This window comes from Mauremys mutica, chromosome 5 (genome assembly GCF_020497125.1).
Source record: "Mauremys mutica isolate MM-2020 ecotype Southern chromosome 5, ASM2049712v1, whole genome shotgun sequence".
NCBI classification, from domain to species: domain Eukaryota; kingdom Metazoa; phylum Chordata; order Testudines; family Geoemydidae; genus Mauremys; species Mauremys mutica.
The window spans coordinates 82,698,743-82,719,144 of record NC_059076.1 but is presented as its reverse complement, the minus strand read 5'-3'; the positions used below and the strand labels follow the sequence as shown (position 1 = coordinate 82,719,144).

General features: G+C 40.8%; 1 protein-coding gene across 6 annotated transcripts; it reads left to right on the top strand.

Annotated features, from left to right (window-relative positions):
- Positions 1 to 273: 273 nt before the first annotated feature.
- On the top strand, positions 274 to 19,205 carry LOC123370924. 6 transcript variants are annotated; one of them, XR_006579635.1, is made up of 9 exons: positions 274 to 1,811; positions 2,934 to 3,088; positions 5,759 to 5,878; positions 6,584 to 6,661; positions 6,748 to 6,861; positions 8,146 to 10,715; positions 10,955 to 11,394; positions 15,807 to 15,920; positions 19,012 to 19,205. XR_006579635.1 is itself a non-coding variant. In XM_045017847.1 (6 exons), exons 2-6 carry the CDS (start codon positions 2,960 to 2,962, stop codon positions 8,578 to 8,580), a joined length of 876 nt encoding a protein of 291 aa, XP_044873782.1. In that variant the 5' UTR covers positions 274 to 1,811; positions 2,934 to 2,959; the 3' UTR covers positions 8,581 to 11,454. The 6 variants fall into 6 exon arrangements, 1 of the variants encoding a protein (XP_044873782.1); XR_006579637.1 differs by having other exon boundaries at positions 5,825 to 5,878; positions 8,146 to 11,394; XR_006579636.1 differs by having other exon boundaries at positions 5,762 to 5,878; positions 8,146 to 11,394.
- Positions 19,206 to 20,402: the final 1,197 nt, after the last annotated feature.

The window sequence follows — 20,402 nt, the reverse complement described above, 5'->3', positions numbered from 1 at the left end:
CTTACTTCATTCTCTATCTAGAAAAACAAACAAAACATCTCAGCATCAGGTCACATTTTTTCCCCTTCTCTGCTACGTTCCTTTCCCTTCATCCCTTGCCACGTTGCTAGGTAGTGCACTTCCCAGCCTCTCCATGGCAGCAGGCAGCAACACAGCTCATGTATATCCTTTGCTTTGGGGTGATTGTGTCTTAACAAACCCAGAACATCCACTTTGTCAGGATCTGCCTGGATGTTCTTGTCAGTTATACAAGCAATGTTTTGTCCTGGGTTTTTGTGAACTCTATAGCCAGGATGCACTAGCTGCAACAAAGCAGAATTGGGAAAACACGGACAGCAGCATGACTAAGTGCATGTATGCCTTGCAGAAACTGTATTGCTATCACCGGAAGACCTGTCACGTGTTACTACTCCCCTCCCACCCCCCAGTAGTCAAATTCACAGAGACTTACTCTGATTTCAGGCAGTAGTAGTGTTGGAGGCAAGCCTGTAGGAACTCAGCTGCATCACCACCACGGTCAGGCAGTGATTGTGCCCAGGCTTCTCACATTAGCATTTGGAGAGACAGAGGAAACAATAGGAAGCCTGCTGAGGAAAGGACTGGGGCTATCACTGCACTACAGGGGCACAGCTACACCAGTGCAGTACCATAGCATAGATACTTCCTCCCAGTCATGGTCACTAGGTCAACAGAACCATTCTTTTCTCAACCTAGCTGTGTCTGCAGTGGGAGTGAGTTTGGCATAGCTACAGCACTAAGGGGTGTGAGATTTGTACACCTCTGAGCCATGTAACTATGTCAATCTAAATGTCAAGTGTAGACCAGGCCTGAAACCAAATGAGTGTGAGAATAGGAGCAGCAGAGAGAGTGGAGGAGGAAATGTTTGTACAGCATGTAATGTATAAAGGTTAACTAAATATTATAAGGGTGAGAATTAGGGATGGAAGAAGGGAGCATGAGAGGAGATTAGAGTAGAAAATGAGCAAAAGACCAATGCACAATATAGCACAAAACTCAGAAGGAACGAGGACAATCAATCTGCATTGCTCCAGAATCTTAAAAGCTGGGCCTCCAGCTACAGAGCTGAAAATTCAATGATGTTGGGATGGGACAAAAGATTGAAGCATAGATACTGTTTCCTATCATTTTAACATATTCCTTTTCTGTATATCATGGGTCCAGATTTATTTTGAAATGGGAGAGGATTTGTGGTGAAGGGAGGTCTGGGTGTTACATGGCTACACAGGGACTCTTTACACTGCTTGTCCCACCATTATAAATGCTCCTGTGCTAGCTTCCCTGACTGCACCAAAATAGACTGTCCTAGCTGTCAGTTTTTCAGTTTGAAAATTGAGTCTCTCACACTCACCAACATGCTCCATAAGCCCCATAAGAACAGCTCTAGGGAGTATTTATTTTGGCTGAGGCACTGGTAAGCACGTTAAGAGATTTAATGAAGATGACAGAAACAACAGACTGCATCCACTGTGTACCAGTGCCCAGAGTGAGTGAGGAATGACCCCAAAACAGGTGACATGACAGTCTAAATCCAATCACTGTTTGGCTCAGACGGTCTTTGTAAAACTCAAAGGGCTTCCTCCAATCCCCATATACCTTAGAGGTTATATGCTGGTGCTGCACATCACCATAGTATCAACATGCATGTTGGCAGCATGTGTGATTTCAAGTGCTTGATACATAAATTTGTCCCATTCCCCAGATTTCTGACATTTGGATCTCTCTCTCTCTCATCTGGGTTGGATCCCAAGCTGCCTGGGTTGTGAGAGCCGATAAGGTCACAGCATTAGAAGGTATGGCAGAGACAGCAGGCCAAATTATAACTGCATCACTTTATTGGAGACTAATAGGGTTGTGCAGGTGTCTGAGGGCATAATTGTCTGCAGCCTCTGTCACTGATAATTACCAGAAATAGAGTTCAACATTACTTTCACGGTGAGTTTACAGAGTATCATTCAGAATAGATATTTTTCTCATAATCCAAGTATCTCTTATGGTATCATTGAGAGACAAACTCTATGATACATCTTATGTAGACTCAAGTTTAAATGAAATAAGTATCTTTGTGTCAGTAATACATTTTATCATTTCTTGTAAGGAAAATAAGAATGTAAAAAACATTTTCATCTAGTGAGATACAATCTCTAGCATAGGGAGCTGTTTGATCTCTACTAATTGGAAGATTGTTGGTCCCTTGACCTGGAAAAGGTGTTCCCCTTTGCTATTATAACACATCAGATTTTCATCAATGGGCTAAGTACATGGCCTCTGTAGCTGCTTCAAGATGTTGTAGCATCAGCTTTACTTTTTTTTTCCCCTCCAATGAATATTGTCACGAGTATTACAAGTTTTTAGCTAAACTACTGATATACACCATGGTTTTGTTTGCATCTTCCCACCCATCCTATAGCTTTCCTTATAATAGCCCATATAATCTCACATACCAAAAAAAAATTATAATCTAGTTCTAAGGTTGCAAAGTCAATCACTCAAAAGTGAGGAAATGCCAGAATGAAGGTTGCCCTCTTGTGCACGTACACTGTGATACTCTAACTATATGATCACATACTTTTCCCCACCACAAGGATTCCTGCCTCATACAGTGCTCGGGATGGATGGTGCTAGGCAAACGAACTAGGATCATTTAGTGAATGAGGTTGTTTACAGGATTGGGTTGAATGTAGTTCCTCAGGGCAAGTACCACATTGAGTAAGCCTGTTAACACATTTTACAAATACTAAATGCACTTTTAAAAAAATATTTTTCCAACAAACAAACACACACACTGCAAGTTGTCACATATATCCCAAAACACGTGACTAAATATTTGTAATTAATGTGCATGTTTTGTAAATATTGACACAGATTCTAATAGGTTAATGAATTCATGTGACCTCTTTACTTCTCATTGAAAGATACTGGCTGAAGGACAGTTCAGCATATGGAGTCTATTCCGAGAATTTATACAGCAGACTTCTCTGGAGGGAAAGAAATCAAAACACATGTTTTTCAAAAGTGCTGGAATGGCCTGATTAGCAGAAATTACAAATGGTCTGGAAGAATTAAAAAGGTATTGTTTTAAAATCAGAAACGTTTTTGTTTCTTATACTTCTGTACATTTTTGATTGTTGGCAATTCCAAGATCATACTGAATATTTTTAAATATTAAAATAAAATATCAAGGTGAGCTGCTTGTGATATGAGCAGACAAATATCTAATTACCTAATTTGTGTATGTGCTTGTGTAAATGCTCAAATAGGCCAATTTAAGAGCTTAATTTGGGAGACGTCTTCTCCATTGATACAGTATACAATATCTTGGGATGGGTTTTTGACAAGGATTTTGGAACAAGTAGAAAAGGTACTGTTTCCAGTTAGTCTGTGTCCTAATATAGGACTATATTCTACCCTGAGCCCAGTGCATTCTGGAATGGAAGTCTGGCCAGTGCCAGAGGATACTCAAGCAATAACTACAAGCATCACTTGTGACTGTATGTACTTCAATATAGAGTCTCAGTGTGCTGGTTTAATGAGGTCTCAGTAACCAGGGACACTGCTTTTCACTTTAAATTCAGAGAAGTGGTGGGCATGCGGGAGGCCTTGGCAGAAGGGGCAGAGAGGTGCAAGTGGTGGGCGAGGGGGTCCTCAAGGGAGGGGGTACTTGGGGAGAGGGCAGAGAGGCATGAGTGGTGGGCCTGGGGTGGACGGGGTGTGTGTGTGTGAAGCATGGGCAGAGCCTTAGGGTAGGGGGTGGGGCCATAATCCAAGCACCAATTCCTTTCTCCCCCCCCCCCACTTCTAGAGAGCTAGAGAGCTTCCAGCACTCATGTCCAGCCTCCCTAAATGCAGGAGTCACGTGCTGCCCATGGTCATAAGGCTAAATTCTGGTTTACATCGCTGTTCCCCTCTTAGAGCAGACTAATGTCTGCAGATACAGAGCTCATTTAGGACGATGAAGCCTTTGCTGACTAGTGGCCTGAGGTGACTTTGTACTGTACTCAAAGTTGGAGTAAGAACAAAAACTCACCTCTGTTGGTGCCCCCTGTGGCGGTCTGCTTTTTCTTGTGCCTCACTGGCCAGGTCACTTTGGGTATATATACACTGCAACTGGGAGTGAGCGTCCCAGCCCAGGTAGGCAAACTCGCACTAATGTACATGGTGCTCAAGCTTGTGTGATAAAAATAGCACTATGGAGACTGCAACTTAGGGAGTCAAGCCGACCAACCCCCTAGGCTAGAGGGGCTAAGCCCGAATGTCCACTCCGCTACTTTTGGTGCTCTGATTTGAGCCCCACACATGCTACTCTGAGTCTGCTGATCTGGGCTAGGAAGCTCACGCCCAGCTGTAATGTAGACATACCCATATGATCCCTTCCCTTCCTCACCTTTGGGTTCTGGTCCAGGGACCCTTGAATAGGCTGTTAAGGCTTGTCTGCACAGACCCATTGCTGCCTCCCTGGACCACTACGCTTCCTACCTTGCTTAGGCCTTTCCCACAGTCTCTTCCCGGGCTCACTGTGTATTGGCATCACTCTGTCTGAACTTCTTCTCCAGGCTCACTGCCGAGCTCCTTGGCACATTCAGCCATTCACTTCCCTCACAGGAGAGTCACTGAACCTGCAGAAATCTTCCTGCTCCCTGAAGGTCTCTCTGCCAGCACAGAGAACCCAGTTTTGCATTACAACTGCCTGGTGCTCCCTGTTGCAGGCTTACCTTTCCTTCAGGGAGATTCTGTCTGCTAGCATCCAGCTCAGCTCCCCGTCTCTCAGAGAGAGAGCGCGCCAGCCATCTGCTTTTCTTCCTGACCAGCCACCAGCTGACTCCTGTTCAGCCCTTTTAATTCCTCCCTCCAAGCTTGACATCTCCTGCAGGTGTAGCTGATTGAGCACACAGGCTGTCATTAATCACATTCTGGGCCTTGGGGGGTTTCTATACCCCCATCATATATGTCAGGAGTGGCCAAATGGCAGTTTGTGAACCACAAGTGGCTCTTTTACAGTTAAAGTGTGGCTCTCAGAGCCCCCTCTTCCCCTCCCATTTTCTACCTACCAAAGTGGTGTGTGGGTGTGTGTGTCGGGGGGTCTCAAGGCTTTTTCCCTGTGGCAGGGCTAGGGGCTTCTGCCTCATGGGGGGGGGTCTTGGGCCTTCAGCCCTGCGGGAGGCACCTGCTGGAGCTTCAGCAGGAGCAGGGCTGAATCCTCAAGCCCCAGAAAGTGTGCCCCGCAGGGCTGAAGCCCCGAGCTCCAGCAAGTGTGCCAAGCTCTCTAACTTCTGAAGATGGTCATATGCAGCTCAGCGGGTCAGTAAGTTTGGCCATCCCTGATATATGTAATCAAACATTACAACGCTGCTTTCCTTTACAAATAAATGAGAAAGATGATATAACACTCACTCAGGTTAAACAATCACTCACTTTTCAACTTGTTTCATTGTGGTATCACACTGTAGTATCTCTGCTAGGTAGAGTTTGGTTGAAGATAGAGCTTTGAAGAGTACCTTTACTTTTTCTCCATCAGTTTAACCCCTGCCTGCTGTTCATAAATGCATGATGCTTTGGTATATACCTGACATTTTGATACTTTACAAACTGTAAAGACAAACTGTGTTATACTCTGAAATTACTTTAGTGGAAGGTTCATAGTAACAGTTTATTCAAACTCTATGAGCCAAATCATGTCCCTAAAATTTAAATCTGGAGAAAAATTTTAAATTTCTAATAAAAAGTTTCTCTGTATTTTCAGCAGCACAGTAATTTGAACAGCCAGACTTCATCCAAAACCCTTCAGGAATTGTTCTTTTCCCCACAGATTTCATGTTCCCAGCAATCTCTGTACAAAGCTGTCAGCTCTAAGTGGGCTGGGGTGAGTTAACTTCTTGAGTTATGGAAACAAATCTAAAGTATTTCTGAAAAATAGCAAATAAAGACAATGACAACATTTTAAGTGCAAGAACATGTTTTCTTCCTTGCTCAATTAAAACAGTAGAATTTCAATGTACTAACTAATAACACAATTAAGCAATAGAAAGTATAGTTAGGGCCCAGTCTTGCTTGCTTTACTCATGTAAATATTTCCATTACTGTAGATGGAGAGTTCCTAGTCTGGGGATTGTGAGCCCCAGAGGAAGTGTGAACCATACTGTAGTTCACTTATTCATGCTAGTCTTTATATTGACTTCAGTGGAACTATTTATGTAAGTAAGGCAATCAGGATTTGGCCCTTAATATGTGTTAGTTATTAAGAATATAGAGGACTGCTAGAGGTACCTATCTGAGAAATGGGTTTCTCAAGAATGGCTCAATTATCATGATTTTAAAATCATTTGTCAAAGCTGATACCTTATTACAAATCTTCAGAAAGTATCTTTACATTGTGACTCTTCAGAAGGAGGCTTGAACTAGCAGTTGAATTTAACTCGTTGACTATTTTTTTTGGTTTTAGCTGGTATTTTGGTGTGGGTTTTGGATATACCATTTCAAGTTTTTTCTTAAAAAAAACAACAAAATTTTCTGGATTAAAGTGTAAATGTACTGTTAAGGAACCCCTTAATTTTTGTTTGATATCTAGAGACAATATTGGCATTGGCATGTACCCAGTACAAAAATAAGTGGAGAAACTGACGTACAAGTGAAGTCCCATTTAAAGGTATGTGCCAACTTCCCTTGTTTTCAGATTGCTTGGAATAGCTGAAAAATAAAGTTTGCTAATTCATCTCTTACCCATGTTTCTAGCATCATATGGAGCATCGCCTTGCTCGAAGGCTGAAGCAGCCTGTTGGATGTCAGGCAACACTTGAGGATGAAAGTCGAGCTGCCTTGGGAAATATAGAGGCTTTTACTTGGAGGGTAAGAATCAGTGAAAAACATCAACCCAATTGTCCAGCCATAGACTTACAAGTAGAGCTCTACTTAAAATGTATGTCAGTAAGGTTTCAAATGAAGACATGCTCCATCTGATTATGTCGGGGAATGATGGGAGCCCAAAAAGTGTGTGCAGGGAGTGAGGTCATCAGCTGCGGTTCCTTTGATCTCCCCCATCCCATGTAGTGAAGGGAGTTTTCCAACAGGTCCTTGGGTAGGGCGTTTCCTCAGTATCTTTTTCTTCCCTCCCACCCTGTGTGGGAAAATTGACATCATTGTGTTCTTCCATACAAGGAGGGATTAACAGGATTAATACCAGTGAGTATGGAAAGGAGATGTGAAAGAGGAGAAAGCACAAAATAATCAAAAATATAAAGTGAGCACTCTACACTTTGTATTCTGTGTTGTAATTGAAATCAGTATATTTGAAAATGTAGAAAAACATCCACAAATATTGATAAGTGTAAATTGATATTCTATTATTGTTTAAAACTGCGATTAATCAATTATTTTAATCGTTTGACAGCCCTAATCCTGACATTTGAGAGTTCTATCACAAGATCATGAGTCAGACTTAGTTTTACTTAGAAATCGTGTCTCTCAAGATCAATTTGCAAGAGTTGGCATGTCTGCCAGGCTCTATCTGTGGCACATAATAGTTCAGTCTCCTGTGGGCTGTAACAATTTAGTCTAATTTCAGTTGTTGGGTTTAGCATGCAGATTCTGGGAGATATTGGTGGCCTGTGATCTACAGGAGGTTGCACAGGAGGCCTTCTGGTCTTAAACTCCATGACTAAGAGGAAAGAAAGGCAAGGGGATTTGGGGAAAGTGTAGGAAATGACATGGGAAGCAGAAGGAAATGAAAACAACTATTCTGGTTTGGGGGAAGATTATGTAGAAGCCAGCAGATGAGGAACAGGAGCTGACATTTGATGTAGTGAGAGACAAGAAGTAAAATGAGGGAGTCTAGCCTCTAGGAGGGTTTTCCATTTAGCAACACAAGGCCCTCCCATTGCCACATAGATTTGATGTGCTGTCTGCACCACTCCCACAAGAGACAGACTCAAATTTAGGTCTTTCACGTCACAATGCTGAACTCTACCATTAGTTCACCCCCTGCAGTCCATACAGATATGTAACTCCCACTGAAGTTGATGACAATTGTGTGCACGCATTTGCATTGCAGTATTTGGCCCTAGTCAGTACGGTACATATTTTGACATGGTGCTGCAGTAAGGTTTCTTATGTCACAATTTTATTTCTCTTCAGTCCAAAGAAAAAACTACAGATCAGGCCAGAAGTCACCATGCAAATTCCAGTGCATTTTCAGATGGATCTCAACAGAAGAATAAAACCTGTTTATCAGAAGAGGAGTTGTTCTTCAAAAGGCACACGATAGCAATGCAGAGAGGGGTAAATTTAAATAATTGGGTCCTGCCAACACAGAGAACAGATGAAATACCTCACTTGAAGAGCCTGGAGATTAGTGATGACAAGGGAAACAACAGAGTGATGACAGACTCATTGAAAAGTGCTTTGTCAGAAACTGTTGCTTTAGCTGAAAATGAGCATTCCAGTCAGGATAGTGGAGCAGACAGACCTCTCTACAGTGAATCCTCATCACAAAGTACAGCTCAGCTGGAGCCCCAGTCTGCAAGCAGGGCTGAAAAAACAAAGTCTTCTACTCCTTTGTTACTAGGGTGACCACGTGTTAAGGGGGGAAATATTGGGACCACCGCAGGGGGCGAGGGGCGTGGGTTTTTTGTTTTTTTGTTTTGTTTTTTTAAAAAACACTCACCCGTCCGGGAGTTCGGCGGCAATTCGGCGGAGAGCCTTTCAGTCGGACGGTCTTAGGCTGTATTTCGGCAGCGGGTAATAAACCTTGCCGCCAAAGAAAGAAGCACCCACTGCCGAAATACCACCAAAGACCGTCCGCGACTGAAGGACTCTCCGCCAAATTGACGCCGAAGACCAGGAAACAAAATATCGGGACAAATGGCGTTCTGGACGTACTGTGGTCGGGATGCGGGACAAACTCCTTGAAATCGGGACAGTCCCGATTTAATCGGGACGTCTGGTCACCCTATTTGTTCCTGAGGAGCTGGGAGGGGCCTGCTAATCTGGGAGAAGATAAACAACGGGACCCTCCTGATAGTGACAGAGACAGGACTATAATTAGGGGACACATCAATATACCATATTCAGCCAGAAAGAAAGTCTTTATGGTCTACATTTGCGGAGGTTATCAAGGTATAGCAATTGGAAACCAGCCCCGTTCCCGCCACGGATACTCCCACACCCTGAGATTCCTGGACTATCATGTATCACATCTGGGCTAATTATTATTATTCACTATATAGTGCCCAAAGCTTTGCTAGGAAGTCTAGTTTGGGGGAAAGAGGATAAGACTGGGAGTCAGGAGGTTGTTGTTCTAAATCTGACTGCCCTTGACTCACTGTTTGGCCTTCATTTATTGTCTCAGTTTCGCCATCTGTAAAGTAAGAATAATAATAATAATAATAATAATTAATAATATGTACCTACCTATCTACCGCCTGGGGTTAATGTGTTGTTGTTTGTACAGTGCTCTGAACATATGAAGTGCTATGCACATGTAAAATGGGGTGGGGGTGGGGAGACAGGTACCTGCCCTGAAAAACTTGCCATCTAAATAGACATCATTTAGGCAAAAAAAGTGTGTGTTAGTGGAAATGGCAGTCATCACTAGAGTTTTTTTACATTTAAATACGAGTTCCAGGACCCTAGCGTGTGAAACGTCAAACGAGTATGAACAAGTCATTCTATTAAAAAAAGAAACAATAAAATTTTCACGTGATGTCAGCACTAAAATACTCCCAATCTGCCATACCCAACCCTTCAGAAAAGTCTGGGTACATTTCCTTTTTCCTAACAGTGGTGTGGAGGTTCCAGTAACTGTGCATTTGGGCTGTCTATATAAAAGGTGGGAATTCTCCCATGTCCCTTTAAAAATACAGCTGTCAAGCATGCTGCATTTCAGTATTTATACCTAATACATTTAAAAGACGACAAATTAGTTTTAAAAGATGCTAATAATAAAATTGATGTAAAGATGGGAGGGGAAAACCACCCTACAAAGGTTGCACACAGGAACAAATCTGCTGTGAGGTTTGTGTACCTCAGGCAAGTGCAGTTCCCAGCATGTAAAGAGATGGAGATGGACTCCCAAAATTTGCCTTCAGATTTTCATCCCAACATTTAAGGGTGCTATAGTCTTGGGGTTTGGCTGTCCTATTTTTGAGAAAGGAGCCACTCACAACATTTGCATCTGGATTGTGAACATCCAAAGGGTTGTGAGTGTTTAAATCTTTAGTTACAATGTACACCCTATGAGCAAAATGGCTAGACTGTGATTGGGAAGATGTGTGCATATAGTGATCATAAACAGTGCACCTTAGGTGACTGTATTATATGTAGTACCATCTGGTCATGAATGAAAAAGCATATCAAACCATGAAATAATCTCTAAACACCTCTTTTATTTGGGAAATATTTATCCCATTGACTCATTTAAATCTTTGGGATAGCATGAAATGCTGCAAAGCTGTATTTTATACCAATAGAACCATTTAGCCTCAGTATGCTTGTTTTTTGAGCCAGATGCAAAGGCAGAAAGAAATGCATTAATGGAAAAGTCTCATACCCTCGTCTGTACAATTACTGTAAAGAAAGAGGTTACAACTTCCGGATGCTGGACCTAAGATAAGGGCTAAAAGATGGTGTCAGCAATGATCACCGCATGGTTTTACTTCATTTGAAAATGCTGAAGAAGTGCCAGGAGTTGGGACACCACATGTTTTGTAAGCTTGGGGTTAATTTTCTATGATTTCTAGTATATTTTCTAGGGATTGTTTATTTTATTTTCTGTACAATGCACATCCTACAGATCTAATGTACTGAAGAGGAGGTAATTGGTAAATATGCCACTAAGTTACACCCTGTGGAAACTTAATTACTTGATTTTTGCACAAAGTGTATACCAGGGCTGTATTGTGTCCCCTTTGTATGGCTCTTTATTTTCTCATTGTTCTGTTTTCAGGTTTTCATTGGGCAAAAGCATGACAATCCTGTCATCCCAGAAATCATATCAAAGGAAAACTTAGACGCAATTAAAGACACAATTGAAAGCATAAAGCTGGTTGCAATAAAGCTAAAGCAGAATATGCCAAGTAGCGTATTACATGGTGGATCAAAAGAGGCAGTTCTGACTGAGAAAACAGAACAGGTAGATGATAATCAGGCTGGTGTTACCCAAAATATTCTGGGAACTGACAAGTCATCAAAAGAAAAGATAGTTGAGACCCACCCCAATAAAGAACCAGAATCAAATATTTCAGATGAGCAGGATTCGCCTAATGGGTCTCCACTCACACAACATAAACCTGCCGTCGAATATGACAAAGAAATGCAGCTTCTTAATCAGTGGTACAAACTGGATGAAATTTTTGACCCAAGTGTTTACAGGCTTCTACCTATCAGGTTCGTGTTTTATCACTTCTGTTTGGAAGTCCTTTGGTTAAGGAATATAAATGTTTTTCATTCCAAACCAGCAGACCAAATTCAGTGATGAATCCTGGTCACGTGCCACCTGAGGCACTTTGTGCATATGCTAAGAAGAAGATTCCATTTTAAATGAATGGAGAACAAATGAATCTCTCAAATGGTTTGGAATCAATGGGGGGGGGAACCACAACACATTGAAAAAGCCATTTCTAAACAGCTATATAGAAGAAACATTTCAGCCTGTAGAGTTGCAGAGGAGGGTGGACTCAGTGATCTAGGCAGTTCCATTCAACACTATCATCTACGAATTAAAGTTATCAGTGTTTAAATGAACAACACTTCTCCCTTTATAGTACAAAATGCACCAGCAGAAGGTGTTGCTTAATAATGATGCTAATAATTCTGACATCTGCAGATCTTGAAGGCAGATAGGTACTTTGTTATCCCATTTCAGACATGGGGTAACTGAGCTCAGTGAGACCCAGTCAGAAAGTCAGTGGCAGGGAAATGATGGGTATCCCTATTTTTCAGATGGAGAAACAAGGAGGTTAAGTGACTACCCCAGGCTCAGAATACACCTCAACACTCTAATTCTCAGTCTGGTAGCTGCTCCACAAAATAGCATGTTAATTAACAGTTGACTCATTTAGAAAGAATATAACGTAGTTAGAATACAATCCAGCAAAGAGTCAGGCCCTGACACTGATGAAGAAAATGGAGATCTCATCCTATGACTGGTATTCTTTCCTTTGACTAGGGATTTTAGTGTCTCATGCTTCGTGAGTCTTTCTTAAAGATTTTCTCTCTTCAAACAACAACACTAGATTAATAGAATAAAGGGTTGCAATTAAAATCTCTGGTGTGTAGGTGCTTCCTCCGTTTAAATAAACCCTAAAGTTAACAGAGGCTATAATAGAGGTTATCCACAGGCATAAGTATGTTTTGGGAGGAATTATACCTTACTTACCATCAAAGCCCTGGCAAGAGCATTTTTACTTGCTATCACAGGTCAGAAAGTTTTCCCTTATATTCAGCCTAAATGTTCACCATCTTGATACTTACTCTTAATTATTCCCCATTTACCCCACTGAAATCCTCTAAATCTTTGGCATTAATATCCTTTGATATATTTGCAGACTATTATGTCTCCTGTAGGTTATTGTTTAGACAAGTTGTATGCATTAAGTTCATCATCATTCCTCCCATGTCAATCCTTCCAATCCCCAATTCTGTTTTGTTGCTCTTCTCTGAACTTCCTCTTGTTTGTCAATATCTTTCTGTTAATGTTCTAGGATTGGTTGCAGTATTCCAGGTGTGGTCATACCCAAACCACATAGAGCCAGGCTATTACTGCCTTGTTCCATAAGAAGGGCCCTTTGAGCTTGCAACCCAAAATTGCATGGGCCTTTTATTACATCCATATCACTTTGCAAATTCTTGGATGATTTGCTGTCCACTATCACTTCTAGGTCTTTTTCATAGTGTTACTGTCTTCTAGATTTCTCCCTGCCATTTGCTATGTTAACCTTGCAATTTACAGAAAATTCATAAAACAAAACAATTATGTGTAATTCAGCACAGTTTACTAGATCTTATTGGAATCTACAGTTTGTGATGCTGACAAACCACAATGCTCGTATCTTTATTGCTGTGCTAGTACCTATCATATTCTCTAAGCCATTCTTACAGCATGCCATTTATTTTTGTAAGTGTTCTAAGAGTAAGTTTAAAAAATGCGTTAGGAATCGGAACGTATTTTCCCTTTGTAAGTTTTGCAGCAAGAGATTGATTAAGGATTCCAGGTCCAGGGCTGTCCAGAAGATCACTGTCATTGCTTCAAGAGAAACGTTAGTGACATACAATACTACTTGTCAAGCAAACAGGCTTCAAAATATCTTGATATCCACCAACTCAGACCAGTGGTCAATACAACACTATATGAAGCACACCAGAAGTTCATAGACAGCATCCATGCCAGGGTACACTAATAGTCCCTTGTTTTTATCACCATGTCAGAGGACCTCTTTACTTCATGCATTAGTCCAGTGGCCAGGGAAAGATGAAGAAAACCAAAGAGCTTTTTCATCTTTACTTTCCTTCACTGTTTGTGCCTTTTTATACTGCTCCTTACATCTGCAACAACATCCCTGTTCCTGAAAGCCAAGTGTCCTCTCTTCCTTCACATCCCTTCTCCAAAGCCACTTCTTTCATCTTGCTTATCCCCCATTGACCTTCATCCCTGTGTTATTTACTTTTTTTTATCCCATCTCAGTCTAAGATTTACTCACTATCTAATATTACTCCCATTTATTTTAACCTTTGTCCCTCTTTTCCCTAATCTCTTGCTTTGCCTGTTCTCTTTATGTTCAGTATTCATGGCAGGGTCTCTGGGAGAGGTCATATCTTTTTTACAGTCCTTAAAGTGCAAAATTACGATGCTATATAAATCTCAAATTATGCCACCCTTAATTTACCTTGATTTCACCTACTCCATAACTAGTCCTATTGAATTCAGTGGGCCTAATCATGGAGTAATATGCTGTTCATTGTGAGTTGAGAATCTGAACTTTAATGTTTAATACTAGTATTAATGGTTAATAAATATTTAATTAACAGTATATGGTCATTTATTGTTATCAATTTCTTGTACTAGAAGCACTCAAAGCATGCCAGGAGGGCCAAAAAAGAAGCCCATTAAATATTAAAATCTGGTCTATGGCAACCCATCTTCCTGTAATTGTAGCATAAGAACCAAGCTGACTAATTTATTTTTGTTTCGGGGCCAGTTAACTCTCAGACCAAGCAATTTGTATTCATCTATCAAAAAATAAAATGCAAACACAAACATTACACGCACATAATTATTTTTGGCTTCTCTTTACCTTTTATTTTCTCCTTAAGCCCTTTTTCCAGCCTCCTCCTCTGCACAGGACTGGGCAAATTTTAAAAACAAAATTAAAATTATCAGACAAGAACATGCTGTCTGTGTTCTCCCTTCTTCACCACTAGCTCTCTACCTCCACTCCTTTTTCAGTCTGACTATTTTATCTGTCTAATCTTTCAACTCTTTCCCTTGATGATTTCCCTTCTTCCACCTTCTGGCATCTTCTTCCCTGTTTCCCTTATCTTTAGCCACTCTTTCGTTTGTCTCTTTTCTTTCCGCAAGCCTAAAACTGTAACATAAAAACATTAAAGTACAAACTATCCTACAGGGTTGTTATAGCTTAAACCTTGCAATATCTTGTGGCAAAAAGTCACCCAATGACAATGTTATTGCACAATTTATAATCCAGAAATGATTTTATTATGAGAACAGTCATCCTGGGATCCTTTCCAAGATTTGTTAAGTAAGCTAACTAGCAGCTATGTATACACCTATTATAGCTCTGTTTTTTCTACACTAATGTGAGACGAGTGTTAGCTGGGGAAAGGATGGAATCAACCCCATCATCAACAGATCCCATGCCTACTATTTTGAACACCTGTGCAGTGACTTTCAGAAAATTGTCATCACCCACTTCAACAGGTCAGTTACATAGTGATGTCTATGAAGATGACCCCATATGAGGGGAAGAAATAAGTAGCACAGAGAGTAAGAGCTACTGCCATTATTCTGGGCTCCAGCTGCATTGAAAAGTTACAGTGAAGAATCCTCTTGTGTTGTCCCAAACCAGGCTTTCGTTACCAAAAGCTGGAGCAAATTGGGATAAAGCAGATGAGTTTCTGGACAGTTGGCAGATTACTTTTGTTCAAGGTTTGCACATTACTTAGCATGTCAGAGCTGCGAATACATCTAGTTCTCTGATGCATTAATAAATGTTCTGATCTAAAACAATTCCAAACGACTGTGGAAATAATGCAGTTCAACAGAATACAAGATTGAGGATACAAGGCTAAATTCTGCCCTCAGTGATAATTCTGCAGTCCCACTGTCTTCACGTGACATGTGTAAAAACCTTATCCTGCACTGTAAAACATACATACCAAATGGAGTCCGGGTTAAATGTAGTGTTAGGGACTTAAGCATATAAAATTGCACATGCGAAAGCATAGAGTTTTTTCCAGAAGTGCCATGGAGTTGGCTAATTCAAACTGAAGATCGTTCTAAGTTTTGCACACCCTTATGAAGGCCTGCCTCTTCTATTTCTCAAAATATGCAGATCAGTCAGCTATGTCTAGGAACACAATTTTCAAACAGAACTTTCAAGCGTTCTTTATACATCTTCATGAAGCAAAAACAGTTCACCTTTAAAGGAAAACTATCATTGCCTGTTAACAAGACTACTGGTATCTTTTCATGCAAAAACAAAAACAACCCCAACCAACCAAAAAACCAAAACCTTCGTTTAACTCTACCAAAGGCTTTTTTTCTGCTCTTCCTTTACTAGAATGACCTGTTCAAAGAATTTCCCTGAGGGGCTGGATGCAAGGAAAAGAAAGCAAGTGTATAGAGCTTATAGTGATGAAGAGATTCTGGAGCACGTCCAGCGTTGCCAAGCACTGTGAGTTGAGCAATTAATTTACATAATTCATGCTTCTAGACAAAAGACAAATAGCACCTAGTGTGGTGAAGAAGACTTAGAATAGTTCACCTGATTTAATGATTGCTGAGGTTTTTCCTTTCAAAGTATGGGTATTGCCTTATTTCCTCTTCAGCCACATAAAAGGTTTCTACAGTAACACCCTAATCTGGGCTGCTGCTTTTTTTAAATAGTTTACCAATAAATTTTAGATCAAATTCTCATTCCCTTCTCTATCCCCACCTCTCTCCATTTTCCAGATGAGGCAGAGCATACCAGGGCACTGTTTGGATGAACTGAAAGGCCTGTAAAATGATCTCCCAGCCTACAAATCCTGGGACTTACTGTGGCTAAGGTTTATCTTTGGCTTCCTCCTTCTCAGGATCTAGTATAGGGGAGCATCATCTTCTGGGAGCAGGGATGGGTCACCTGAGATCAGCCATTTGTGGGGGAGGGAATGGAGGAAGAGAAAAAGCTTTGCTGCTGGTAAGTCAGGGCCAGGTCTTTTCTGAAGCATGATAATGTGCATTATGATCCAGTGTAAATTCATGATCATGCATTAACTTAGATACACATTAGTATCTAGGGTCTCAGAAGAAACTATGGTATCATTTAATTATTCCAGAAATAACACATGATCAAGTAATGAAAGAGTGGGTTATAATAAATGCACACACGGGGCCAGAGTTATGGTTGCAATAGTATGTGAATAAACTGATAAAGAGGTTCATATTTCAACCAGAAGGACTGCAGTATAAAAATTAATTTAGAAAAGAAGCAACAAGGTAGAGGTAGGATATAGGAAGAGGGTTGACTTATCTCTGCCACAGGGTCTCTATTACCAGCAATACACTATTCATTAGGTAGCAGAACCTTAGGATGAGAAGGGATGAGGGCACAACTGTATCTCTGATAGCACAGTTCTAGCAGACTCGGAATCTTTCATTGGTTCCGCCAAAGTGGATGCCAGATAGATAGTTTGTCTTTGTTGCATTTCATATGTTTGAGAGTTAGTGAGTGTAGTGATTATAGCACAGCACCTGGAGTTCTATTCTTCTCTCGGCTCACTGAGTGACCTGGGGCTAGAGACCTTTAACCAGTTTGTGCCTCCACTTCCCCATCTCTAAATTAGGATAATAGTATGTACACTTTGGTAAGGCACTTTGAGACCTACACATAAAAGTGCTGTATTGTAAGGAACCAGGGTGTAGGCAGTCTGGTCTAGTGGTCATAGCTGGGCTGGGAGCCACATGTCAGGGACGTTAGTTGGTGAGCTGAGGTCAGAGGAATTGCTAGAGCCAGGTTCAATAAGCAAGAGTCAGGGTAAAAGTCAAGCCAGGGTCGGAGACTGGAGATCAGAGATAGTACCAGGCTGGAATCAGAGACTGGGGATCATAGGTAGTAACAGGCTAGAATTAGGAGGCAAGAGTCAGGGTCAGAATCAGCTAGGATCAGAGAACAGAGATCAGGTGAAGTCTGTGTGGTTGCCCAGACAATTTCTGGGGCACCCTACAGGGTTAAATGGGGGTTTGGCCAATCAGAGGGCCTCATGGTACTGACACTTTGGGTCTCTTGGGCAGTACTTCCTGTGGCACCTACTCTCCACAGTGCTTCTGGGTATGGCTCTGTATGGCCTCCTGGTAGCACTGTGGGAACATAAACTGTCCCAGGCTCTGCAGACCTGGGTTATAGTCTCCGGATCCTTACATGTAAAAGTGCAAAGTATCTGTATACCAGCTCTCTACCTTTGTTTAATCCTGGTCTTCACCTCAAGTTCTGTCCACTCAGTTAACGAAAAGCAGATTTTATAATAAAAACCTTTTCAACACTGTTAACCCTGCTTCCCCTTCATCTGGACAGCTATGACCAGCCATGCCCAAAGAAATTTAAAACAATCACCCAACTAAGCTGATGATGTTCAAAATATTGTGAGCAAGTGGGTTCTACCCTTCTTGTTCTGTCAGCCAACAATTTGGTCATCTGTTAGTGTGGATTCTGAGACAAAGAGGAGGCAGATACTGCTTCCTGCAAGGCTTGTTGTTTTATTATCTCCTAATCCAACAGCGTGCTAAACTCCTTGGCCTAGGGAATATCAATATTCAGATCATTCAGCTATCACAGATGCAGTATCTGACGGCACAGTTCACGCAGGTTACAGGTCCCCTGCTGGATTGTCTGCTGCCCCCTAATGACACATAGGAGAGTAGCACACATTTACTTCTAAGCAAACACCACAGTTACCAACCTGCAATGGAGTGTGCAATATACAGGCACTGCAGATGCCATCAGCCCTCCCCAATAAACACAAGAAAATACTATTTCTCTGACTGAAAATTTAGTGTTTGTCAGTGAGCAACATTTATCTAGCAAGTTTCAGGGGGACAAAAGTGAGTAATGACTTCCTGTGGAAATTAAATGAAACCACAGTACATTTCCATGTGTGTCCTCTACATATTCACCCTCACCTGAATTTGCTCCCTCAAGCTCAATAAATGGAAAGCAGATGAGAGCTTGCAACAGTAGTTCATTGGATTTGTCCAGATAGGCAACCTAGAGGCTTTTAGGCGAAGTCTCACTTCCTCTATTTCTGTGTTTCCTCAATGGAATATCAATCAGTGAGCAAGTAGATTAGTTTGACCTGGTAGTGTCAATTGAGAAATAACGTGGCGCTGAGATATTTGATAAGCTAATTGCACAACAAATAGTGACATTGACACATCAGCCTAGGAAAGTTTCCCTTGTACTTGACATAAGGACAGATACCTTCATGCAAAAAAGATGAATTCAGGGAAAAAACAGTACATATAAAAATGAAGTTACACCCAACAAAGGGTGTAAAAGGGGATTTATGGGAGGGATTTACTTTAGCATGGATAAAGTTGTATCTTTGATTTCCCATAGCAAATATGATGAGAGTTTTGTCTGATATAGAAAATACATCTGGGTGTGGTAAAAAACCTGAACTCTTGTTTTTGACAGAGGACTAGTGTCAGGATGGTAGATTATCTTGACTTTCTTCTCCAAACTTTTATCAGTGCCTCTGTTCCTCTCCCTGTCGTCTCCCTCCATATAGGGTTACCTGTGTTGCAGGAAGAGAAACTTTTCTGTGTGACCCAAAGAATCAGATTCTGTCTTTCAACAGAAGACCACTTATAGTACACGGTGAGGCTGGATGTGGAAAAAGTGTTATCATGGCAAAGGCAGCATCTTTAGCTTATAACTGGATACCAGGGTAAGGAACGCTCAGATTCATTGAGAGGGAATTTATACAACTAAAGGGACAGAAGTTCTCTCTGTACCTGAGTCACCCGCAGCAATAGCTAGTGCTGTCTAATGGAAACAGCTAAAAATCACTAAAGCCTCATTCTCTGGTTTGCTGCTTTGTCCACTTTAAATGTTTAAGGTTGCAGTGGAGTTAATTTTGCTGTTGAAACCTTTTTTTGTATTTTCTGGTTTTTTTTTATTTGGCTATGCAATCTTAATGTTTAATGAGCATAGGGATTTCTGCATTCAAATTAAATTATACAGTATATAACAGTATATCATTTATTTAATGCAAAAAATCCCCTATGTTAATTAATATGAGAGATAAATATGTGGAAGTGTGGAACAACCACAGAGGTGAAATGAGAAGTGGGGAGAGAAGGAACAAAATAATTCTAGAGGAACTTTGTGGGATATTTTTGGAATTCCAAGGAAGAAAAACTGGAAGTCAGTGAAAGTTCTGCATAGAAAGGGCTTGCAAGATGATGTTCATTATTTGTAAATGAAGATTGAATAAAGATTTCGCTACTAGGAGAAACATTCATTTAAGAGAAGTGCCTTTTATAAATTAGCCAGGTTCTTTCAAAAGAAAAAGAGAGGTGCAAGACATATATTGTTGCAATTTAACCTTCTTGAATGGGTTTGTCTTTGAAGATGTACTGCTAATATCATAAGCAATTTAACAAATGAAAAAAATTACAAACCTGGTTCAATGGGCACTGAGTGAGAAAAATGTGGAAGACATCAACTTAAAAACTTCAGTTTACAGGACATTAATGGAACACCATTAATGAAATACTATCTAGAAATTATCACTATTTTGGAAAGGGAATGTTGTCATTCTGCCAACAAACCAATTACCAGCTCCTACTTGAAATCAAGTAAGCTTCTCAGCAAAAAAAGTATTTCAATTATTTCTTTAATCACAGGGACCTCAGAATTATTATTCGATTTGTTGGTGTCACTCGTGAAATCAGAAATATCCGATTGGTTCTCTTAAGCCTTTGCTACCAGATTGCTGATATTTACAATGTCTCCATCAATTTATCTGAGGTAACAAAAATAAGTCTCAGTTCTCCTTTTTCAGTTCAGGGATCAATTATCTTGATATAATATTAGATTATAACTATCTATATGGTGGCCCCACACTATCACCACCAAATCACACAGGCACTGCACAATTAAAGTACAATATCATTC